At 45.7% G+C, this 26,501-nt stretch overlaps 1 protein-coding gene across 3 annotated transcripts in view; it reads left to right on the top strand.

The window, feature by feature from the left end:
* SLC39A11 (solute carrier family 39 member 11) overlaps positions 1-26,501 on the top strand; it is a 2,648,929-nt gene that overhangs the window by 2,593,256 nt on the left and 29,172 nt on the right. For all 3 annotated transcript variants that reach the window (XM_069655098.1, XM_069655097.1, XM_069655099.1), the window contains one exon: positions 10,648-10,746. In XM_069655098.1, coding sequence (XP_069511199.1) covers positions 10,648-10,746 — 99 coding nt within the window. The remainder of the gene's footprint in view (positions 1-10,647; positions 10,747-26,501) is intronic.

Genomic DNA, 26,501 nt, shown 5'->3' with positions numbered 1-26,501 from the left:
CACCCCTTCATCTTTCTGTAAGTATTACTGTTTGGGTGCCGGCTCTAAGTCCGACGCGGTCTTCGGACAGGCAGTTCTAAAGAGCCTGTTTGCGTAAGGAGGGTCTCCTCACCACCCTGGGGCTACATTCTGTTGTAATCACCCATACAGTATGGAGGAAAAGGGACGGGACGTAAGAGTAGTTACAAGTTACTCACCGTAGTGACTAACGTACTCTTTCCTTAGTCGCCTTTCCTCCATACGTCCCACCATCCTCCCTCCCCTAACAATACTGGTGTCATTAGGCAATAATAAATATTGTCGATGCATCATTGAGGACTGAGGAGTGGCACTGGTGGGCGGAGTCAGGATAGTGCATGCTCCCAGGGCCGCACCCCTGCACGCCTCTATTTTTAAAGGGGAAGATGATTTTTCTGGTGAAAAAGGTTCTGTCTCCCGTCCCTAGGAAGGGACGCCCATACAGTATTGAGGAAAGGGGACCTAGGACTAAGAGTACGTTAGTCACTACGGTGAGTAACTTGTAATTTTTGTCTGCTTTGTGTTCCCTCGTTTGTTTGGTGAGACACATTTGTCTATTCGTGTTGCGAGCTCTTTTTAGTGCCCTCTGTACACTAAATGCCAGATAGCCTCGTTCTTTGAGTCGATTAGCAAGATCTTTATTGCAGTTGTCAGGTAACATGGTAAAATTGCTGCAAAGTCTCATGAATTGGCCAAAAGGTAGATTTTCTTTAAGGCTCAAAGGATGGAAGCTTGAGAAGGCCAATAAGGTGTTTTGGGCAGTAGGTTTCCTATATAGAGTGCCCAATATTGAGTTACGGTCAGTTTTATAGATTTCCAGGTCAAGGAAAGGTATGTGTGTTTCATCATAATGTATTGTGAACTTAATTGATGTATTTTGGGTATTAAGCCATTCTAAGAACTCATTAAGCAGTAATATAGAGCCCCTCCATGTAAGAAAAACGTCATTGATGTAACGTTGCCAACAAATGAGGTTGTTTTTGAAAGAATTGTTCTCATTATAGATGGATTTATGTTCAAAGTCATCCATGTAAAGGTTAGTCACATCTGGGGCAAAGGTAGCCCCCACGCTGGTCCCATGGCACTGTTTGTAGAAGACCTCTTTGTAGACAAAAAGGTTTTCCCTTTGAGCCAGGCGAGGGCATTGTAGAAGAAAATGTGTAGGTATTTCTGTGTTAGCTCTTCTATTTAAGTATGTTCATAAAACCTCAATGCATTCTTCCTGGGGGATGCTCGTATACAACGTAGAGGTTTACGAGCAAGTCTTCTTTTTCAAAAGTTAGGTTAGTAAGAATTTTTATCATGGCCGTGGTATCTTGCACAAAAAATCTAATCTTCCCTATGCAAGGGCGAAGGAACGGTTTGGGTATGTTTGCCCGAATTCATTTGTTCGCAAGTTTTGCAAACTGACTGAAAACTATTTGATCGTGCATTTGTTTTTTCGCCTACACTTTTAAGGAAGTCGGGGGACACCTTGCACCCTCAAAATTGCAAAATACCAACCATGGCCTGCGGGGGACACCCCGCAACTCCTGCTCTCCAGAGTTGGTATTTTGTTATATATACGACCAAATTGCCCTGAAGATCAAATGACCCATGCAAAATGTGACCAAATTGGTCATTATGTCAATTGTTTTAGGTCAAATTGGATAATACCGAAAGAACGCATCCACATAGACAGAAAGGGGTTTGAGGACAGACCCGATCCCGGAGACAATGGGTCTTCCTGGAGGGTTGGTGTCATTCTTATGAATTTTATGCAGGAGATAGAAGGCCGGGGTGGTCGGATGTCTTTTCACTAAGAAGGACCTTTCATTGTCGTCAATCCAACCTTCAGTCCAAGCATGTGACATTAGAATCTCTATCTCTGCTATTAGACAAGCAGTGGGGTTGATATATTTTGTAGAATTTATCATTATGTAAATGTTTATTTTTATTTGTTTGTCATAGAGTTGTCTGGACCATAAGACTATGCCGCCTCCCTTATTGGCCGTTTTATGATGAAATCATGTTCTCCCTCCAAGGTTTTAAGCGCTGCTCTTTATTGTTTTGTAAGGTTGTCTGCAAAATGAATCTTCTTGGCAAACATTGTCTACTTCTGTCAAGATTCTGTTTTCAAAAGTCAAGATTTCCGGGCATACCATCGATGAGAGGGGGGGGTTAAAGACTGAGGGTGGGTTCAGCCCTATGGGCTTTGGTGGATCTTTTTCCACTGCATCTCGGAAAAAGTATCTTAATCGAATAATCCTAAAATAATTTAGTAATTCCACTTCTGTAGTGAATCTATCAGCGTTAGTGTTGGGTATAAAGCTTAACACTTTACTAAGGGTGCTGATTTCATCTTTGGTCAGGATATGGGTACACAAATTGAATATCGGAATCGCCACATTGTTTGAGAATTTTGCAGTGCTGAAAACTGCCAACGATCTTCTACTAACAGCAAATGAAAATATAACTGAGCAGTTAGCTGAGCCATTTGTATCTGTTCATCAAGAGCAGTTGTGGTCATATAAAATGCCTCAAGTGCCTGGTGCAACATTCCTCCTTCAGGGCAAATATCATTGCTTACTGAGGTAACCTCCCACACGATTCTGGTTTGCCAGTTTCCTGCATCGTCCTCAACCCATTCTCCTTTAAGAAATAATTTAGCTAGGAGATGCTCCCTGGCTTCACCAATTTTTACAAAGGTTATTTTCAGAATGGCGTTTAGCACTTTGGGAAAACTTTCTTTATGCAGGGGCAAAATCATCCTGTTCCTGCTTGATTCCGTCGCACAAGTCAATTCTTGCGCAATCTTAGGTTTTCACCTGTACACCTCCCTGGAACTCAGGGATCAAGTCCTCGCAGCACTTTAGCAAGGCAAAGATGACTTTTCCTCCACCTTAATGCAAGAACATCAAAATGAATAGTCTGTCCCAAAGCACTTGTCATGAATCGGAAATAGGTAGCTAAATCCCAGGCAACCCTCCAATTTGTAAGGGTTTATTGAGAGACCACCCTCAACACAGGGAGTTTCTTCCCTTCCGACTCAAGGTGTCACGCAACAAACTGTTTAAAAGATTATTTTCTTCAGCCCTACTTCAGATGCATATCATGCCCCCTGGATCCCACACACTGAGCTACCAATGAGCCAAGAACAAGGCTGGTGTACAGGAAATACATTTGTTATTTATTTAAATGAAAAGTAATAGATGTCACACTGAACTAACGCGCCACCTTCATTGTTTCCCACCATTAACTTCTTGTTATTCAAATCCATCACACAAATCGCAATTATTTACTATCTTCAAATTTCACTTTAAGAAATAATTAAACTGATCAATAACCAAAACATTTATAAATGTAGTGTTGTGCCATTTTGATTTTCCTGCTGACTTAAACTGCTAACAGTAGCGTTTAAAGATTGGTACAAATACATATGGCAATTATAATTTCACCCACCCTTTTGGTTTCAAATAAACACTGGATGATTTAGCGGTTTGTTTCTCACCCCCTACTTTGGCCTTTGTTTGGAAAGTCGAACAGAAACATGGGAATGATTTCGTGGATTTAATATTTCAAACCCCCCCTCCACTGAAAGGCCTGTGTTAGGGGAAAGTTGGACTAAAAGAGTGTACTGATTTAAGAACAGACACACCTCTTCCTTAAAGCAGTTGGGGTCAATAGGACAAAAAGGAGTACCCAATTAAATTATAGGATATAGTTTTTCAGCGCACACTTTGGAGTGAGCTTTAATTTCAAATTTTAACAAAAATACCCCGTAGTGTTCCACCAAATGGGGAATGAATTAAATTGATCTTCATTGTGAAATAGGCCAATGATCTACAAAGTCCCCCCTCCCCCTCGCACTACAAAGAGAAAGGATTTAAGGCAAGCAGACTACCCACCTTTTAGCTTCCCAGGGCTCAGTTATACTTGCATAGAAAGCCTCTTTTTAAAGTTCAGGACAGCTGGCTGCATGTCAGGACCCACTGGAAAGATAGGGAAGGGATCTGGTCAATCCAATCTAGAGGATGATCTCTCGCTCACAACCATAGGACCCAGTCAGCTCTTAGGCCTTCCTAAAAATAGACCACTCCACCCAGAGGCACTCTCCGTGATCTCCTCTCGTTTCCATGCAGCTGTCAGGTGTTGAGTTTCATCAGCGCTCTTAGATGGTAAGTTTCAGCAGCTCTGTCACTTCCTCTTAGTACCGTCCCCCTTATATAGCAGCAATGACACCACCAATTTTACAATCTTGGGGGAGTACCCTGCAAGAGGTCACGCAAATAGGACTGGACAGTAACCTTTCTCTCTCCTGCCCACTCCAGCCCATCTCTATGGATTGGATTAAGAGTCTGGAGCAGACAGCTGGCAGCTTTATTTACGAACCCCATTTGGTTTTATGTAAAATATTTGTTGGCAAAAACTAGTTATGTGGCAAGACTTCATAATTTTAGTAATTGCCATAATATACATATGTTCTAATTCAGCTAAACATGGGGAATTAAATAAGACGACAGCCAGGTCTGCACCATTTTGCACGGCCATGTGGCAATTTTCTGCTGTTTCTGCAAAAAGCATAATAGTTATGAATATGTAATTTATCACACATATTCCTAATATTATCCACAACCTGTTCACCAACTCTCACATTTGGAACAATTTCAGATCAACTAGAAACCTAGTTTAACAGGCCATTACACTTCCCTAGCGTCTAGGTGCATGAATTTTATATCTCCAGAATCTCTTGGAAATTACCTAAAAAATAAAATGGGATATAAATGAAGAAAATGCACCTTATGGTTGCTGGGAAAAGGCCTAAATGATTACCTTCATGTGGGCCAAATGGCAATTCTCCTGCCTTCGGGTCATATGGTGCCACTGGGTCAGTCTGTAACCAGAGTTTGTATTATTCTCTTTGTGTTTGCAGCTTGGTCTTTGAAGTTGGTTGCATGGTTGAAGTTGTAGCCCCCAATCTTCACACCTTTTTAGTCATGCTCCAGTCATGCTCCAGCCAAGTGGAACTTGGCCTGCAGTAACTGCCTTCAGAGCCAGCAAGTCTGGAGAACACTGGGTTTTCCACAGCTTTAGCAGGACATTTTATTGCAGTTTGTAATTAGCTGGGGGATGTGAACTCCAGACTGGTGGTGGGGGATTTTTTGTAAAGTGTCCCACAGCCCGTAAAAAGGGTTTTCCTCTGGCTTAGAGACATTCATGACAACAAAGTTGCTTTTCCTTACAAAGGTCTGCTGGTATTTTGCATGAGAAACATAATATACATTGCTTTTTGTCAACACGCACCATGTCTTTTCCCTGACCTTTTTTTGTTAGCAGTGGTACATCTTCACATTTGAACTGCAAAGCTGTTTTTGTGTCAGTGTTGAGTACTCCTGTTTTTCATGTGAAAGGGACTTCAGTTTGGGCCCTTTGAATGCCTCCCACATTGCTTTGTGGAAAGGAAGCTTGTATCGCTGCCCGTGCTGTACAGTGCACCCGCTCTGTGGAAAGGAAGCTTGTACTACTGCCCGTGCTGTACAGTGCACCCGCCCTGTGGAAAGGAAGCTTGTACTGTGGCCCGTGCTTTACATTGTACTTGCCCTGTGGAAGGGAAGCTTGTATTGCAGCCCGTGCTGTACAGTGTTCTTGCCCTGTGGAAGGGAAGCTTGTACGGCTGCCCATTCTGTACAGTGTACTTGCTGTGGAAAGGCAGCTTGCACTGCTGCCTGTGCTGTACAGTGCACCTGCCCTGTAGAAAGGAAGCTTGCACTGCTGTACAGTGCACCTGCTCTAAGGAAAAGGAAACTTGTTCTGCTGCCCATGCTGTACAGTGCTCCTGCTCTATGGAAAGGAAGCTTGTACTGGTGCCTGTTGTTAGGGAGAATTCTCTAAAATGTGCTAATTCCCCTCTACTGTAGGGGACCCCCAGCAACTTTGCTGGATTTTGAGGACTTGATTTTTTTTTACCTGGAGAGAGGGTGACACTTTTTCCCACTATCTCATGTATTTTGATATGTGTTTTACCTTTGTGTTTTCTTTGGTTATGGAGTCTAACCAACTCCATAGGCATCATCTTTTTCATTTGTGTCACACAGCACCCTCAGTGCAGTGACACAGGGAAGCCTTTTAGGCTTTCCCAAGGTTTAACTACCTTATCTGGGATAAACTACGATTTCCCAGAACAGTGGAGTGAAATTGACTTCACTTAGTCCTGTACATTTCTAGACCCAGCACAACCTATCTTCCTATAGAGTGCTGGATGTGTTACCTAGTATCCCCTGTGTCTAGATACTCATGTAACAGTCAAATGTTACCCTTTCCTCTCAGAATGACTGCTGGCAGTCATTTTACAACGAACTACCATGATTTTTCCCGACCGCGAACTATTCGTAGCTCCGGTAACGTTAAATCGCGGGAGCCATGTTTTTCAAGATGGCACCCAGCCATTGTTGTTAAAATGGTTCCCGGTCTTCGTTTGACGCCATGTCTTTGTGGAAAGGTCCTTCTAGAGTTTTTCTCTGCACGCCAAACCAGGTTTGGTCTCTTTGTTCATTCGCCGTTGGCGGGCTTCAGGAGTGAAGACCACCCATGGCTCCAGAGTGTCTGGGGTAGGCAGGAAGTGTGGGAGATGCACGAAACTCCCTGTGCTTAGTCTCCTAGGAGACCCAAATGCACTCTGATGATTGGCTGGCTGACTGTCCGGCAAGGACAGCCACCCTGCTGGGTGAGTGGCAGCTAGGCTGGAATGAATGGGAGAGAACTGAATAAAAGGTGAGTCTCTTGGCTTGGAAGGCAGAGTCGGCCACTACAAAGGAACCGAAGAAGAGCTTGAAGAGGACGGCTGCTTCAACTCCTGGACCTTTGGTTTGCCCGGTGAAGCCCTGCTGTAGGTTCGAATCACCAAGTTCCCATCGACAGAGAAGCCCTGGAAAGGACGACTTCTCCCTTTGAGTTAGTAGGACCAATCAACTCTCGTAAGCCACCTGGACACCCATCTCAGAGCTGGTTGCATTTCCTTAGAGTGCTGCAGGAAACCGTAGAGCCAGGGAGAGGGACACCAGATTGTGTGCGTTACTTGTAAGCTGGCCGAAAGCGTTTGGAAGATCTTCCGGACTCCCATGACGTCGGACCGACCGAGCCTGACCCCTCCTCAGATGAGTGTGGGACCCTCAGACGCAAGGACAGTCCCCCTTGGCAGCCAGGACCAGCGCTGTTACCAGTGCGATAGCTGAAATGCGAAACAGCCACTGAAATTGAAGTTTGTGATTTGCGAGCTTTTGATTGTCCCGGTGCAGTGCAGGAGTCCCCCAACGTCCCCCCTCTTGTCCCCGCGACTGAGGCCCAGGAACAGCGAGATCTGCAGGAACTGCCAGGAACAGAAGTCAACAGCTGCATCTTTTTCTTCATTGTAAGGTACTGTAAAACCAGACTGAGAGAACTTACCTCTCACGTGAAAGTGCTTGAAACTTTTGCAACTCACAGGCCTAATCAGCTTGTGACCCAACATATCATTCTTCTTTTTACAAACTACTCCCAAGAACTTGTGCAGAGACTTTTTCGTTTATTTACCAGAACCGCTTTAACCTATCCAAGACTTTAGCCCATTGACTTTGGGCTAACCTTTTGAATTAAATTGACTCTTCTGGTGAACTCAAAGTATTTGCACTGTCAAAGAATAATTGTAGTCTTTTATGTTCTGATAACCTTTGCCTTTTACTCCTCTTGAAAAGTATTGAAGTATATTTGTGTGTTATTATATGATTGCCTCCTTCTAATGAAGGTTTTATAACGGACTGATAAATACATTAATAAGTATTTATCCAAGAAACCTTGAGTATAAGAGTTTATTCCCCTCTTGAGATAAGCCTGGCTGCTCAACACGCTACCAAAACTGTGTAGTACAGACTTATACCAAAGGTTGGTTTGCTTACACCTGTATAAATAGTTGTGTGTAGAGTTGCCAGAGGGTACTGCATACAAACTTTGCCTAACACCCGTGCTGTACAGTGTACCTGCTCTGCGGAAAGTAAGCTTGTACTGCTATCTGTGCTCTACATTGCACTTGCTCTGTTGAAAGGAAGTTTATGTTCAAACAAGCTTTTTTTCGGCATTATTAACCATAAAAACAGAGGTACAGTTAAAACTGTTAATTAGAAATTGTTTTAAAATGCATATACCGCCATACAAGACATAACAAGTTTGTGCAATTAAAAACCATTCACAGTTGGAAATATTTCGAGAAGGCAAATTCCTTATCACATATATAAATTCAATTCTACAGCACCAATTTTGCTCTTCTTAACCATGCCCTCTGTATACATTTTGCAATAAAGTGAATAGCATTCATGTCGGTTGTACTTGCACGGAATGTCACAGCTGTTTTGGTTTGTCTTAAACCCTTTAACTGAAAAAGAGGCACAAGGTAGGAAGTGCTTTATTGTTTACTCAGGATCTCCACAGGTTTTACATTGGGTGGCTGAAGAGCAAGTCCACCTGGCTGTATAAAGGACAACTTTTAGTGTATCAGTACGTAGTTGGCAGTACAGCGCTTAGAGTAAACTCGGGCATTATCCAATCTAAATGGGGTTCAAAGCCCATGTTTCCTTTCACCCATAAGTATGGCACCCCAGTTTTTAATGCAGCACATGACCTGTACATTTTCCCATTCAAGTCATTGGTACACTTAAATTAGACCACCTTCTTCGATCTCATTGTTAGCTCAGCAGCCTCAGTCCAAAAGGTTGGTAAATTAAGGGCCTCAATGCAGAAAGGAAAAGGAAGCTTGTACTGCTGCCTACCTTGCCTTGCTGGACATGTTGTGCATAAAAGGCCTTACTCTATAGGTTGGGCATGAAAACCGCGACTTTTAGGGCCGCTTACATTGCTGCTGAACGTGCTGGACCTATGCATGAAAAACCTTGCCCTCTGTTATGCATGAAAATTATTTCTCTCTAGCCATTTTTTGCATTGCAACTCTTAATTCTACGCGTTATAGCCTAATAGTTGTATTTAAGTCAAAACCAACAGACCAACGCTAGAAAGGCATTTCATTTTGCTCTAACCAACCCCTACCATGGTTCTTGCAACAACACCATGTTTTCACACATTTCTTTCAATAAAATCCACAGTTCCACTACTTTCATTTCTGCACTAAGACCACTGTGCCAGTGGCGCAGCAGCCTTCTATTCATTGTCTGGAGGTGAGTGCAGGAGAGGTGGGCCTGGGTGAACCACAGGTTGCTATGAGTGTAGGAGGTCACATAAAGTCAAATGACCTCATTAAAGCCACTCTGAGCTAAATATAGACTTGTTTTCCGTTAGTGCCATGATGACCTTTCTCCTTAGCCTGTACTGCTCGCATGTTTTATTATGACACCTTTGTTGTCATGCTTGCTTCTATTGGCAGCTATGCTGAATAATGGAGGCGCAATCTGCAGTGCCAGGAAAGTTGGGGTGGGGGCTTCCTCTGGCCTCTCGCACCACACCAGGTGTAGATTGCCGAGTCACCTCTTGGGTGTGGACCTGTGACAGCTTCAGGAAGTCCGTGCCAGGCCTCTGAGATCTGATCTGCGCACATGCCAAAGTCAGACATTCCTTCTGCTCCCCTGGCCCCTCCTCCGTGTATCACAATCCACATCCTGCGGCTGTGATGAGCTGGCTAGAGGGCCAGTGAGTACAACTACACACGCACATGGGGTGGCCATCAGAGAGGGCAGTGCTGGAGAGATTGCTTAGCGGGTTGTATGCCTGATGTCGGGACACCAGATTTGGAAAATGAAAAACCGGGACAGGTTAGAAACGTAAACGTAATACTAGCAACCTAAGGACATTAAACCCCTCCTCCCCCCCATTCCCCCTTCAATGGCCCTCCCTCCCCATATATATATATATATATATTAACCTTCGTCACTCTAGCGCTTTGAGGAGCTTTGATTGTTGCTACGCTCTTCTCTTAAGCAGTCTCAGTGGAGCAATCAGTAGATGCCTGTGGTTAAGGAAGAAACCAAGGGCAGGGGTCCTAATTCCTGGATGGTCCTTGCAAAACCGGGGCGTATTGTCACCATAGCCCAGTGGTATTCAAACCTGTTTATGCCCAGTCCCTCCCGCCCCCTTTAGTAAAAATGTTGTTGCCCATCCCACACTTGAGAAAACACATTATTGCAGTGTCCCCCAGATGCCATATCTGCTTTGATTTATTACAAGCAATCGCTGCATTCCCTTTTGGAAGATTCTCGCCCACATCCCTTTGGGGTCCCCCAGGGTGGCCAACCCCACAGTTTGAAGATACATGCCCTAGCCTGATGTGAACTCTTTTGTGCAAACTGGGGATTCCTAGGTGCGAGTCAGGGTCTGGCCTACTTGGCCTCTATGGAAATATTGTAGGTTCAATCCATGTGTAAGTGTTTTTTTGTGTCTTTTGTTTCCAGTTGGCATTTGTATTTAGCCAGAATAGAATGTCCGCGTTTTCCATTGCCCATATGTAGTGCAATATGCCTTCCTATAGCGCAGCAAGGCAGTGGGAAATCCTGCTGGGTCTTCCATATATGAGTTCTGAAGAGTTGTGAAGTGTTATGAAAATAAAACGCTTTTACGAGATGGCCTAGATTTTGCTTTGAGTAATTGTGTGTTTTCTTCGTTTTTAATTTGTAGGAATTTAGCCATTGGTATTGGCATACAGAACTTCCCAGAAGGCCTTGCTGTCAGCCTGCCACTGCGGGGAGCAGGTTTTTCCACATGGCGAGCGTTTTGGTAAGCAAGGGTGTTATGGACCAAATCTGTTTTGAATTGGTGCAGGATGTTCTTCTGTTCTAGGGTCGAATCTTATAATGCATTGGCGCCAAGGGCCGGAAAGTACAGAATGCCTTTATATATTCTGTTTTAATTGCAGTATGTAATTTGAAGAGGGGTGAAACTCTTATAAAACACCTTTGTCGAGTCCTGTGTATTCTTCTTATCTGCACAGAATTTCTTAATAAAATATGTGCGTCCTTTCTGTGAAAGTCACCTATGCTTTCCCTTTGCAGTAACCGTTTGCTCAGATACAGAGCAAGGTATGATATGGCTCAACATATTCATTTTGGCAGCTTTCTATAGTAGAATATATATATATATATATATATATATATATATATATATATATATATATATTTACATCCATGAAAACGGGAAGGTAACCCAGGGGAAACTCAACCCCACCAGCAACGCCCTTTTTTGGCCATTCTCGTATCCCAGCTCCCAGCTGATGAGACTGGTGGGTTTCACTTGGAATGTTTCGCACCTAAGATGGGAACGTACCTATATTTCCTTTGCTGCTTTCACATCATGTAGGCCCCCCTTTCACTTTCAAGCATTTTGGATTCACTTCTTCTAGGTGCCCAACTCCTGTATGCACCCAGCTATACCCACCCCCATTTGAGCTCGGGTGAGAGCAAACGGCGTTATAGGTTTTGCGTTCCCTTTATCCCAGGCAGGTTTAGAGGGCAGTTTAGAAGTTGAGGACCATAACCTGGAATGGCCAATGGCCTGGTCACGTGCTGGCTCTGTCTGGATGGTGTTCCATTATTCCAATGCTTAAAGACGTACTGACAGGGTGTCGCTGGCGAATAAATAAATAAATAATGTGTTTCACTTGGGATGCTCCCCAGCTAAAAGGGGGGCTTACCATTGAGAGTGAGAATAATGTGTGGTGAAACACAATCTCCTGGTATGTGTTTACCCTTAGAGGTTAATCCGTCCTTAATTATAATGCTAGGGAACTCCCCCTCTCCCACCCCCATACAAAGAGTGACATGAAGTAATGTGACTGGTGCACATTACGCATTTAACTGTCAGCGGAACGTTGCGGTGTCTTGTGGAATGGTGGTGCGGTTTGAATGATGATTTATGTGGGGGGGCGTTAGAGTGACCTGAGCTGGTGTGGATGGGCCAGTGTTTCTTCCCTGTGCACTTGAAGACCTATGTGGTACAGCTGGACAATAAAGCAGTTAGTACTTTCACCATCCTTCACAAAACTCCTCACTTCCCAGCATACCGACCATACAGATGGGGCATCTCCCCATGTCCAGGGACACATGAGCAGCATAGCGCTTCTTCAGTTCCCGCTCCAGGTAACACTCCGCTCCTGAAACAGCTGACTGCTGCCTCTTAATGCCCCTTCCATTCTCATCATCCTCCTCTGCGGCACTAGTCCCTGCCATACTGTGCTCGTCACAAACAAATTCCTCAGCAGCAGAAACAGGAACATCTGTGGAACGCGTGCTGCCTTCCAATCTGACGCTGGTACCACGTGTAGCAATGCTGCTCCATGCTGAGCTAGTGACGGCATCACTCCGCTTCCTGCAGGCGGCGGGGACTCTTCTCCGTCCCAACCCAATTCTCTTCAGACGGCCAACATACTACGGCCCAACCACACGCTGCTGCTTCTTCTCATGACCACATTGGCTCCTCCTTGCCAGCGCCAGCGCAGCCACGACAGTGCCCCAGACACAACACTCCTCCTTGCTTGCACCTGCCTCACCGCGTGGCGTGCTCTGCATCATCTGTCTGACCGCCCGGCTTGGGCCATACCACCGAAAGGTGCCAGAACGGAGCACTTCTATAAGGGACGAGGAGCCTTGTATGAACCTATCATACAAGTGCAGTTGAAGCCCGCACCCAGGAGTGTCAAGTTCTTGAATAAAAAAGTCACAGGCGATAACCAGCAAGTTGCTGGACCCCTAGCCAGAGTGCATGGCTGACTGTGAGGGCATCCTAAACCAAGCATAGTAATGAATCTATGCCGACCATCTTTGTAGTTAGCAGAATTATAGAAGGGTAATAAGGACCCTCTGAATGTATAGGTATAAGAGTACCAAATGCTTACAATGCTTGTAGAAGCCATTAGCTAGTATGGGTCTCAGTAACACAGAATCGGCTTACCTTACAAGTGAGGCAAGCAGTGTAAGCACCACAATAGCTTTAAACTGAATATCGAAGTGTTTAGTTGCTCTACAGTCCCTGAAGAAAATGTTCTGAAGTGTTATAGAACGAAACCTGTTGGGCACATGATGGTTATGCAGACCCAGAAAAGGATCTAACTAACAATTTCAGGTTATGCACAGTTGTTCATTGTAGTTTATATTGCACACTTTGTCACTTTAGCACATTGCACTTTAAATTGGTTTTAGGAGATGCGTGAGAGTATACTGATTTATTAAAATGTTCTGGTTTTTATGTAACTAAACCTTGAAGTAAAAATCAAAGGGGGAATGTAAAAATGTTTTTAGAAAATAAATATTAAATGTTCTTTTTCAAAAAAATTGGTTGTCATTGCCTATACTCGCAGTCCAGGTAGGTTTCCGGGTTTTTGGAGACTAGTGTACCAGGGGTAACCTACTTGCTGCGTAAACAAAGTCCCTGGAATTTCCCATAATCATTGAAAGTGATATCCAAGTAAACAAGCAGTACAGAACTGAATGCACCCTCTAACGAAGGCTGCCAACAAACACAGACCCACCAACTGGCCATTAAGAATCCACAAACTAGCCTTGATAAAGATCCCGAGAGGTCAAAAGACGTGTCTGCTGACCACTTAATTCATGCTAATAAAATGCACGTTTCCCAATGGAAACCAAAATGTGAATAGTAATTCTTTAAGCCCAAGGGTCCGGGCCAAACTACGTCCAAGTTCATACAAGAGGTGTGGGCAACACCTCCTCTTCTCATGACCTTGTTGCAAAAAAAACTATAAGAAAATACAAGAAATAGCTCAGTGCTGCGCAAGTTGAGGCAAAAGCCTAGTGCCCAAGCGTCTCTACTTACATATTTTATTAGTTTTCCTCGGTTTCATTCTGCAAGAATGCTTCCCCAATGTTCTGGTGAATTTCTCGATCACTGGTGAGCTTAGCACCCTGAGTAGCACCCGTGAATGTTATCATATTTTGGTTAGAGATGGCTATTGGATTGTTTCTGGTACTCACTTTTGGACACACAGTTGAAAAACCTTGCACTAATATATGTAACATGGAGGTATTCATTATTAGTAGACTAGAAACTAAGGGGTTCAATCCGAGATGGGCACATTTTATATGAAATAATGCCAGAGAAAGGTACCACCGCCACCAGTGCTAGTTCTCAAAATTGCCCAATTCAAATTTTACTGCAGGTGTAGGTTGTAATTCTGGAATACTCCTCAGGTATTTCAGAAATACCACCACAAGTGCCTGCACTTCTCATATGTACAGTAAAAATAAGTTTAGTAAACAATCGGGTGCAGAGTGTGTTTTTTACATCCACCTTTTAGGCAGAGGTAAAAAAAAATAGGTACATTTTCAGCAATGGTGCCAGTGGTATTTAATGAAACCCTATAGATGGTTGTATTTGGCAAATATTGCCTATTTTACCATCACCAACAAGATCTGAATAACATCCTTTGCCTGTCATAAATTTCCATTGCTTACTCTAGAACACTCTTATGTGCCAAAGAAAAGAGACACATAGACATCAACAACATATTCATATATGTATAGGAACATAGTCCCACGAACACAAATACACCCTTACATGTATTCTTTACACAGTCACAAGTGCACTCAAACATCAGGAGTCACAAAAACTTAAACGCACAAATGACAACTTCCCCGAAAACAAAAATAACTATAATAGGCTGCTCTTACTCCAGCTCCATCATCAGATCCCAGATGGACTCCACTCAGTGTTCTCTACTTCCAGGAATTGAAATATGCAGCCAACGTTCCAAGAAAGTGCCACTTGGGAGTATAATAACAGACATGTCCCCTCAGTATCCTTCACAGTGTGTTGTCCAAGTGCAGACCCAATAGCTACATTTGCAGCAAGACTCTGACATAGCCTCATGTTTTGCCTGGCAGAGGCTCACTGTCAAATCAAGGTCGTCTTCCGTCTACATATTAGCCAGGGCAAAAGAAGGGGGTGAGTGACAAGGAATTGGTGACTTTGCAATGAAGGCAAGTGAAGAGGGTGTGTGTGAGGTAGGGTGAAGGTGTTGAGTTGAGGAATGGGGCAAAATGAGACTGGAGGTCTGAAAGTAAACTGTATGAGGGAAGAGTGGATGAAGGGGCATTAAGGATGTGGTGCAAGGGAAGGACAGTGAATGGTGATGTGTAAGGAAAATAGGGCAAATGAGTAACAAATATGAAAACCTAGGTCATCAGATTGAGTGACTGTTGCTGAGATCTGTGCTGGCCTGCATGCCACCACACCCAGTAATGGTGATGGCTAGACCCCCTTTCTTTTTTCTGGAAAATGATGCATACTTGCTTCATGAACATCTATTTCAATTAAGACTTCTGTTATACTTTTTAAGGTTGGTTTATCTTGCAACCTGGTACTTTGAAAAACAGATTCATAACAATGTACTAGTTTAGCCCTTGAATAACAACTTTGCAGAAAGCATTTTGTTTTTAATAATGAAGATGGAATAGGAGAAGATGAATCATCTCCTGCTGTCTAAATTGCAGACTTTGAAACCAGAAATCCAGGGCTTAAAGGCCTGCCTTCACCATTTCACATTATCTTTATTTATTTATTTATAATGCACCGTGGGCATTGGGGCGCAACAATTAAAGACACCAAACAGGAAAAACAGAAACAAACTGAGCACAAGAAGAAGAGCTGGGCTACAACTGATGGTTACTTAAAGAGTGAAGTGTTCAGGGCTCTGCAAAATGCCGGGTTCTTTTTTTCCAGTCTGATAGCCGTCGGTAGGGAATTCCATAGCTTGGCTGCTCTTACTGAGAAAGATCTCCCTAAGCCGTTAGAGTGTCTGAAGTTTAAGCAATTAATCTGACCCAGGTTTCCAGAGCAAAAAGAACTGCTAGGTACGTAGGGGGAAACAAGTGACGTCAGGTAAGCTGGAGCTGTTCCAAAAAGGTGTCGGTGTGCAATAGTGCCAGATTTAAAGGCGCTGCGATCTCTCACCGCCAGCCATTGTAGTTCTTTTCTATCAGCCAAGATATGCTTGCCTCTGGCTTTATTCTTAATCATCCACACTGCATTATTCGGAATTGGCTGGCATCTTCCCAAGCACGCGCTGTTGGCTCTGATTAACAGCGTATTGCCATAGTCAAGCCTCGAGAGAATTGGTTGCTCGGGCGATGGATATAAATGCTATCCTGATCAAATCGCCCCACATTACAGTGCCTAATTTTCCTTAACTGTTCGTAGGGAAAGGCTCACTCATATGGGTTTATTATCTATAGTATTACTTCATAAATCATTATAAAATTAACAATTCATAGACTGCATACTGGTGGGCAGAAAGGATGCCAAGCGAGAGCCTTATGTTGTGGAACGGTGGGTGGACAGGGTGCCAGGTTATGGGTTTTGTGTTGTGGGCAGGCAGGAAGTCCGTTATGGGTCTAAGCCAGGTACGGATTATTTGCTGTTCCATCACTCTTGGCTATTAGAGTGAAGCCAGATGGCATAGCTCAGCTATGGCTCAGCTTTACCAGTGAATTATCTAGCTTCCCTACCTCCTTACCTTACATTGGTCTAAAAATTGGGCTGGTCAGAGATGGGATGGGAAGAGATGTATCCGGCTGTCAAATTGCAAACTGGGACATAAGGAAACCTGGGCTCAAATATCCGCTTTGTTGATTTAAACAAATGATATCCTGATTAAATTATTTTATTAATTTTGGTATGTGGGGGAGGTTTCCTGAGGCCTGGGATAATATGAAACTGCAAAATACCAAAATAAATGTTGCATAAAAGGAAAGTAATATCAATATCTACTGTAAATACTTGAGAATATGTAGGTGGGCTAGAGGCTGGCATTGAGTTTATTTGCATTGGAAGTTTGGGCCAGTGCATTGTGGGCTTTGGCCCCTGTGCCACGAGGCAGAGGATTGTACTTGCCCCTCTCCCGCAGGGCAAAGGTTTCAGTCCTCCCCTGGTTCAACCAATTATAAAAATGACTGAAAATGATGGGGAATGGAATCGTGCTGTTTCACAGCTTTGCAGCACAAATAAGAAAAATTAAGATCGGTCTGCGCAACGCTTAAGAACTAATATGGACCCCTCCTCCTTCCCCTGCCCCCTCTTTCCACTACCCCATACTAGCTTACCCTTACCTTCCTCCTCGATTTCTCATGCCCCCCCCCCCCGCACTCTCCCGGGTACCTTGGAAGGATCACTGTTGTCTTGATCACATGGCCCCATGTATCTCTTGATAAAGGTGATATTATGTTCTCTTATCTGGAAGATGTAGCAGGTATAACTATAATATATTTGCTTAGGTTTGAGTTCGGGACGAAGCATCGTACGTTGCTTAAGTGTTCACCAACTCGTATATCGATTGATTCTAGCTTGAATAGAATTGCGACTCGCCGTTTCAAGCTAGGAACAATCAACATTCTAAGGCATGGAATGGAGGCTTCCTATTATGCACTTTCAAAGCCCTTCAATAACCGCTCTGGCTGTGTGCACAGTAGGCTTACAGTAGAAGTAATAAAATGTACCAGCATTAGACCAATCAGCGGCTTTGAGGGTATGCTGTGAGGATGAGCCCCTGCCCGATAAGCTTAGCTGAATGAGCCCAAAAAGAGAGTCATCAATACCTGCCTGGTCCATGATCCACCTAACCCAACGCGCGACAGTGGGAGAGGACACAGGCTGAAAGGGCTTTTGAAATGAGAGAAAAATATAGCACGGCTCCCCCTTCCCGCCCCCAGACCCTTTCCCTCTCAGCCCCAGTGTCATGGCCTCATAAACTCAGAGACACTGAATGACACACAACTGGGGGGTGTCAGAAAAGGAAGGGAAAGAAATATCTCTGGATCTGGATATGGTTCTGCAGTGGACCCCCTTCCGCACAGATGACCTGCCCAGATATGCCCAAAGCTCAGACATCCCCTGCTCTCCTTAAAAACACTAGACACGTCAACATGACTAGTTTAGCCACCAAAGCCTGTTAGGATAAACTCGTTATTAGACGGCCACTCCTTAAACATAGTGAAGACCACAATCACATCCCAAATGCAAGTGTATCTGAAACGGGCAGCAGACAAGTGATCTGTATACCCTCTAGTAACCTAAAAAACCATTGGGTGCTCCCCCAACGGAAACCCATAACCTAAAGTGTGCTTAGCAGTGATCGCCGACCTGTACGTTTTGATATTGGGCACAAAGATACGCCAGCGGCTTTGGCATCCTCTGTTAGATCCAGGATCTGGATGAGGGGCCCTAACACATTCAGTAGTCTGTCTTGGCATTCCTGCCAGGCCCTGTCACTTCCTTGGGCACGTCCTTACCATACTTGGAGAACAAGGTTATGATTTTAGGATTGAACATATGAGTGAAACCTGTGTCCAACGACAATAACGGCCTACGGCATTCCACCTTCATTTTTCTTCTCGCCGCTGAGACCAACTTGACCATCAAAAAGAATCCAGCTTAGTCACTGGCCACAGCCCCTTGGATTCATTCCCGGAATTGGGATGCATCAGTAGATCCGGCAAAAACATAGGAATACCCTTAGGATCCTGCAACCCAGAAGGTTCTTGCTCACAATTCAGCAGATCTAGGTAAACACCCAGGAGGTCATCATCGCTCTGCATCTGCTAATAAGATAGGGTCCAAGCCAGGATCCCCTAGTGATGGGACCAGAGCAAAATTGTCTCTCTTTGCCGGATTCTGATTCTCCTCCATGAAATAGGGTCACGTGACAGCATGAAGCATCTCCATCATGGACGGACCCAGCCCCGTCCTGACATTGGGTTCCCTGAGCTGAGGCAAATGGCAGCAGAAGGCTTGCTGCTAAGTGTAATTCCTCTTTGAAGAGGCTTTGCTAGGCCTCGACTCTCTGTCATCATCCCCCAACCCCCATCATATTACTACACGGTGGGTTGCTGGGTAGCTTGGAGGCCAATGTGGGTGAGAGGGAAGCCTGAATATCCTGGGAAAAAGAGGGTAGCTTCTTATCAAGAGCTTTATCTACTGCCTGAGACAAGGAAATATGAACAAATGACATAACATTATCCTGCTAAACTTCCTTGCCCTGACGTACCCCCCCTCCTCTTCAGAAATGAGCTCCTCAAAGCAAAAAAATCAACTTTTTATGGTGACCTGCAACGTGCCCACATCGCTAGGGCTCTCTCTCTAGCGTCGCCCACTAACTGTGCGTCTAAACATTAACTGGATCCTTCCCCAGAGCCTCGCCGCTGTGACTGTGGCCCTCTTGCCTGCACAGGGACCATCGGTCTTCTCACTGTACCGTGTTGACCGCAGCTCAGGTGGCACCATCAGCCAAAGCCCGCCTCACCTATGTGCCCTGTTTACACTGGTGCATAGCCTCCCTCCACTCCCACCTTGTCAGAAGATGGCCACCGGGTGCACCTAGCACGCCACCCCTAACATGCGGTCTGGAGGGAATCCCTGCCGCAATCGGAACACGGGACACGGGACTGAAGCGAAGTTCCTTGAAATGGAGCAGTAAAAAAAGAGGAAGGACTGTGAGGATATGGTGTTTTTATAGTCGATGCATTGAGTGAGGGGTCATCAGGGAGTTCCAAGGAATGGATGGTTGGAGCGGTAGTTTCTTCTATTGTAAAGTTCTTAACGCTATGGAGCTAAGAATGAAGAGTTTGCTGCATAATAGGAAGCATCTGTGGCACGCCTTAGACTTCACAGCATACAACTAGGCCAAAAGCAAGATCGCCCTTTTGCAATCCACACCTGATTCACATTGTGCTCCTGAGACCAGCACCCTGGCTAAAACCAGTGTGTCAATATGGAACACACTTCCGGCCGCAGCAGCACTTCCGAGAGCCTGTGGCTGCGGCGCCCGTGACTGTCGTGCGAAGCTGCTCTTCAGCTCCTGGCATTGAAGGCAGCAGACTGCAGATGGCCCGCCTGCCCTTCATTCAAGCAGAAAGTATGCCAGGAATTGGGAGTTCCTTTTACTGCACAAGGAAGGCCAGCCCTCCCCTTCTCGCTCACCTTTGACCGTCAACCAGCTGAGCGCATAGCGTCACAATGAAGAGTATTGGGAACCTCATGCCAAGCCTGAGTAGGTTCTAAGGTGCGCTTGTAGGGAATAATTGAGACTTGTAAACCCTGCATTCCAAACAATTGCAGCGCCCCCTATTGTAGCCCTGGCCCGGCAATTGCGACCGGTTATTGAGGTGCTACCTCGCTCCATATCCGCGCTCGTGTTCCAGGGCATTCTGTCCTCGGAGCGCATAGTTTGTAACGAAATGAGCGCCACGGGCCTACATTTCTGGCACTACGTACTGCCCGCTTGCCCAAAAGTCCATAAGGGTTTTGGAGTGTTTGGCTTAAATTCATGTTGGTGTTTCACACCATGATAACCTTCATTGCATTCTGAAAAGTGAGAAAATATGAACAAAACGGTACATATGAAAACATCCTGGCCTTCAGGGAGGATAGCTCAGTGAGCGAAGTGGTCGCCTCTAAAATGTGTCATGCCTGCCCTGTCAGCACTTTGCAAGTTCTAAATCTGCCAGGGTCGACCAACACTTTATTCTTGATAAGTCTGTAAATGTAATACCATCCATTGCATGACCATAGCAGTAAGTACAGTGCTTGGATGTGGGTGGAATCGGGCATAAAGTGCTATATAAAGACCTGATATTATTATTGGTGTATTCAACAAAACGAAACCTAGTCTTTCATTCCTTGAAGATACAGACCAGTGCTATGAGAGGAGAAACATCCGTAACCCGCACCCCCTGTATTTTGCTCAGTGCGGAGCTGTAGAGTGTTTCTGTGCACATTTTTCTCGGCTTTGTATGCAACTCTTTGATGAGGTGAGCCACTGTACAAGAGAGCCGAACAAACATGCCACCCACAGTTATATAAAATCAGGCCAACTACTGAATTGTAAATCGCATTCTACCAGCTATATTGCCTGAACGGCTGCCGATTTTTGGAGCATATGCCGAAAGAAAGCTCATGAAACAATCCAGTACTTTAAAAACGATCTAACCAGCCAGCTGCAGGCTTCCACAGAAGTCTAAAATGTTACATTTGCAATCCACAAACTGTCCAGAAACAGAAGTGATTTATAAACTGTTTATACTCAAATTACAATTGATCCTCTGTAGCTCCCATAACTAAAAGGGTCATCAAAGTCTTTCGCTCCCATGCTTAGCAAACCAAACAAAAAGGCTCATCTTCAACAGTTCAAAAGGATTATGGTGTAACTCCTCCTGCTCGCTGTTTCCCATTAAGGTCCTACTGGTCGTTTTTAGAGGTGCGGTGGGGACGTGAACACCCCCAGTCCTTGTAGCCGTTACTATGTTTCGGCCACAAGGTGTAACAGTAGCTTTAGTTTGCCGTCCATGAGCAGGGAGAGCCACACCGGCTTTTGCTTCTAAACTTCCACAGGATTCCCTGGAGTGTCTTTTCAATGCTCTCAATGGGGCTCTGATCGCTAACTTCGGCCCTACTTTGTTGGCCCTGCACAGCTCCTGGCTCTCCTTGTCGCTTTGCCAAATGCGCATTCCTTCTCCCGCAATTGGCTCTGCATATTCAGATCGGGGCTTCACTCCTATTACTGATATATTTTTATATACTATTACAATTACTGATTGCATTTTTGAGTTCCGGAAAAGACTGGACCATCTCAGCTGTCCAGACAAGGGGTGCCTTACCTTTCGGTGCTTCCTTTAACCCCTGCAATAGAGGTTTGGTGTAGGTGGAGTAATCAAATATCAAGGCCCGACAAGAGTTACATAAGCCCAGGAATTGCTGCATCTGTTTGACCGTGGCTGGCTATGGGGTGTGGTGCACTGCTGCTGCCCTTTCTGGTTTCTCCCTCCCAGCTGCTGATGATATCTGCCCTAAGTGTACAACTTCTTGCTGGCAGTATTGCAATTTCTCTTTGTCGACCTTGTTTACCTTCTCTGCCAGTAAAGTCAAATGTGTCACTGAGTAATTTCTACACTGCTCTTCTATGATGCTGCACACCAAGAGGTTGTCTACTTACTAAATTACTGTGCTTTGTACCTGTAGGTTTCTTAAATACATTTGGAGTGCTCTGTTGAAAATATTCAGTGACTCGCAATACCCCTGTGGCAAACGAGTGTTTTGAAACTGCTGGCCTCTATTGGTAAATGCTATGAGAGGGAGTCAGGGTGTAAAGGGTTGGAGAAAAATGCATTCATGAGAACTATTACTGTGAAATGAGTCACTGCAGTGGGGATATTACGCTAGAGACTTATCAGTGATCTTGCACGTTGTAAGAATAAAAATAAAGTTAAGTGAAGGATGGTGGCGGGGTTGTGGGCCACTATGAATTTTGCTTCTACAATATTGTTCAACGAGTAAAAGTCATGAACCATCCTCCACGATGAACCTTTTGCCTTTTTTACTGGGTACACAACCGCGTTCCATGGAGTCTCTGATGGCACTATTACACCCTGCTGCCATAATTCTACATTGGTGGACTAAGTCCCCTCATATGCTTCTTTGGACATGGGGTACTGTCTGGCCCGGGCAACACTGTCCCTGGTTTCAGTTTGATGCAAATTGCCCCATTCGAAGGGATTGTGTCCTCCGATGTATTCCTCATCTTAGATAACTCCTTCCAGCTCTGCTGGCCTCGGAAAAATGTTTCTCTAGAGGGCGCTGCGCATCGACGTCCTCCGAGTCGATGTCCCTCGACAGCCGCCGTGTCGACGTCATCCTGCCTATAAAGGCCGCGCGCAGCGTCCGTTGCTCAGTTCCGTTTTTCCGCGCTTACTCTGTGCCTCGGAATACCGTTGCTCAGTTCTTAGTCAGATTAATCCTATTTACCTCGAGTCATTCGATCCGTACTCGATGGCTTCCTCGTCGGAACCGACAACTCCTCGATCCGGCTTCAAGAAATGTCGAGATTGTGGGAAAAAGATGTCGTTGACTGACCCTCACAGAGTTTGTCTGTGGTGTTTGGGAGCTGAACACCATTGTTCGGAATGCGAGGACTGTATGTCCATGACAGCTAAGGCCCTGAAGGAGCGTAGGGGGAAGCTGGAGAAAGGTAAGACTTTTAAAGCTTCTTCTTCGTCGACGAAGTCGAGACATTCGTCTCCTCGTCACCATTCGCGCTCCAGGTCTCGGAGTGGGTCTCATCACTCCTCGAGATCGAAGCACTCGAAGAGGAGACGTCGAAGCTCCCCTTCTCCGTCTTCCTCTTCCTCTGTTTCGCCAAAAAGAATCCCTTGCCCCACGAAACATAGTTCCTGGGCTGAATGGGAGGAATTCCGCAAAAATATGATGAGCGTCTTCGAGAAAGCGGCCTCGACCCCCTCGAAGACTGCCGAGAGTGATGCTCTGGTCGAAAGAACCGAAGGTCAAAAACGCCGCGAGTCGCAGTACCCGGCGAAGGAAACCTCTCGAGCGCGTCTCGAACCCTCGAGTAGGACTATGACCTCCAAACCTTCCTCGAAGGTTCCGTCGACGCCGTCGACGAGAGTTCCGTCGAGGTCTTCGACGCCGTTGTCGAAGGGACCTTCGACACACGGGTCTGTCGACTCGACGCCAGCTTCGACACCGGCGTCGACGCCAAGAAAAGTCACGGTTACGACACACCCAGTGACTATCCCCAGGTCCTCGACGTCGATGGCTTCGAGATTGTCGAGTAGAATTCCAATTCTGTCGAGGTCTTCGAGGCCTCCGCCTTTGTTTTCGACGCCACGCTCGAAGCCTTCGGCGTCGACGACATCGATGTTTTCGAGGCCGATAATGACAAGTTCGGCACCCTCTGCCTTGGAAATGGGATTTACTCCCTTTATGAGTTCAGAACAATTGAGAACTATGTCCTCAATTTTGGAAGAGGGTGAATTGTCTGAACAGGAAGACACATTTGTGTTGCAGGGACCTGTAACCCCAATTAGAGAGGAATTTTCCTCTGAAGAGCGCAGGTTAAAGGATCTTCATGATTCCTTACATGAGGCAAGTGGGTTAGACACTTCCCCTGAGGTGGAGTTTGCTAAGCCAGACCCGGGGGAGCATGCTGAAACCCCCTATAGAGCCTTAATGGCCAGGATCACAGAGTTCATGGGGTGGTCTGCACCTTCACAATCTTTCCAACAAGATGACCTCAAGGATATTCTTGACAAAGGCCCACAGGAGGATCCTGTGGTGCCTTTTCATAAAGCTCTTCAGAGAAAGATCATGACAAACTGGGAAACCCCAGATGTAGTACCAGCAGTAAATAAAAAACTGTCTACAAAGTACAGGGTATCTTCTACAGACCCGGAGTTTTTGTCTAAACACCCATCCCCAGAAAGTCTGGTGGTACAGGCAGCATCCTCTACCGATGTCAAGACGGCTTATCCTACCGTCCCACAGGACACAGGACAGGGACGATAAAAAATATGATGCTATGGCAAAGAAAGTCTTTTCAGCATGTAGCATGGCGTTAAAATCTGTTAATGCTACTTGCACCCTTGCTAGGTTCAGCCATACACTTTGGGAGTGTGCTTCTACAGCGGCTGACTGCATCCCGGAGGGAGAAGAAAGGGATGCCTTCCTGAATATTATACAGGACGGTAAAGACGCTATGTGTGAATCCCTCCAGACGTGCATTGATTCGGCTGACAGTATCAGCAGAGCAATGGCGGCAAGTACATCAACCAGGAGATTTGCTTGGTTGAGAAAGTCTGGTTTTGCCCCAGATGTGCAAGCCAGGCTCTTGAACATGCCATTCGATGGCTCTTCTTTGTTCGGGAAAAAGGCGGGTGACAGTTTAGAGAAACTGCAAATTTCAAAAGCAGCAGCAAAATCCCTAGGAGCTGCAATCCGTCAGACTCCTTTTCGTCCCACAGGAACCTCTGCGAGGGGCAAGTCCTTTCGCTTCTACTCCGCATTCGGAAGAGGTAGAGGACGACCGGCTCAAAGGGGAGAAAGAAGAACTACCCGAGGTGGGCGGGGTAGATATTCAAAAGCCGCAGCAACAGCAGGTACCTCTTTACCATCGGCATCTGCATCAGCCACCCCAAAACCACTCTGAGGACTTCCCTCACAGGACACCTGTAGGAGGCAGGTTGACTCAACATCTGGCGGTATGGCAGGCTATCACGTCAGATGCTTGGGCATTGGAAACAGTTGCCCAAGGTTACTGCCTGCCTTTCCTACGTATACCTCAGAGTCATCCACCGGGGATCAGCTCTCAGAAAGCTCCAGATCCGCTCCTCTTGCAGGAAATTTGGGACCTGCTAGAGAAAGGTGCCATAGAACCGGTACCTGTAGTGGAGAGGAACAAGGGCTGGTACTCCCCTTACTTTCTCATTCCAAAGAAAGACGGAGGACTGAGACCCATCTTGGACTTGCGAGAATTGAACAAATTCCTCAGAAAAGACAAATTCAAGATGGTCACTCTTTCTCAGATCCTCCAGGCCCTTCAGTTCCAGGACTGGTTGGTATCTCTGGACCTTCAGGACGCTTATTTCCATGTGCCTATCCATCTCAAACACAGGAAATACCTGAGGTTCGCAATTGGCAACTCTCACTATCAATTTCGAGTGCTGCCATTTGGGCTGACCTCCGCCCTGAGGGTCTTCACCAAGTTAATGTCGGTAGTGGCTGCAAGTCTAAGGAGGGAAGGGATTCACGTCTACCCCTACCTGGACGATTGGTTGATCAGGGCTGTTTCTCCGGAACAAGCTCAGATCCAGCTAAATCACGTGTGCCACTTCCTTCACAGACTGGGCTTCTCCCTCAATTTAAAGAAGTCACAAATGATACCATCGCAGAGACTCCAGTTCATAGGAGCGATCCTGGACACTTCCCTGGGAAAAGCCTCGCCACCAGAGGTGAGGGCTCAAGATATTCTACAGATGGTTACCAAGTTCCAACATGCCCAACGTCTCCCAGCCTTCGACTTTTTGAGGTTGCTAGGCCTCATGGCATCCTGCATTTTCCTAGTGCCAGAGGCTCGCCTGAGAATGAGATCCCTCCAGTGGGCACTGAGGACTCAGTGGTCACAATTCTCAGGGAGAATGACAGATCTTCTTCAGGTTCCCAGCAGGGTGGCTCGAGACCTTCAGTGGTGGGCCTGTCAGGAGAACATTCTGAAAGGAGAACAGTTTTGGCAACCCTGGCCGGAGATAACAGTAGTCACGGATGCCTCACTCACGGGGTGGGGAGCCCACGCCAACGACTTGACCATCAGCGGTCGTTGGTCTCCATCGGAGTCCAGACTACATATCAACCTGTTAGAGCTGAGAGCCATCAGACTTGCGCTGAAGGCGTTCCTGCCAGCTGTACAAGGGAAGAACGTCCTGATAATGACGGACAACACGGTGGCCATGCATTACCTCAACAAAAGAGGAGGCGTAGGATCACTACCCCTGTGCAGAGAGGCGATGCAGCTCTGGTTTTGGGCAATCCTAGAAGGAATCTCTCTATCGGCAGTTCACCTAGCCGGAGAGAAGAACTTGACAGCGGACGCTCTGAGCAGGCAGAACACAGTCTCCCATGAGTGGGAGCTAGCTCAGGAAGTCCTTCAAGAGATCTTCGCCTTTTGGGGAACCCCTCAGGTA

Source organism: Ambystoma mexicanum, chromosome 3q (genome assembly GCF_040938575.1).
Source record: "Ambystoma mexicanum isolate Mex_15411 chromosome 3q, UKY_AmexF1_1, whole genome shotgun sequence".
Lineage (NCBI taxonomy): Eukaryota > Metazoa > Chordata > Amphibia > Caudata > Ambystomatidae > Ambystoma > Ambystoma mexicanum.
This window is presented reverse-complemented; position numbering and strand designations above follow the sequence as displayed.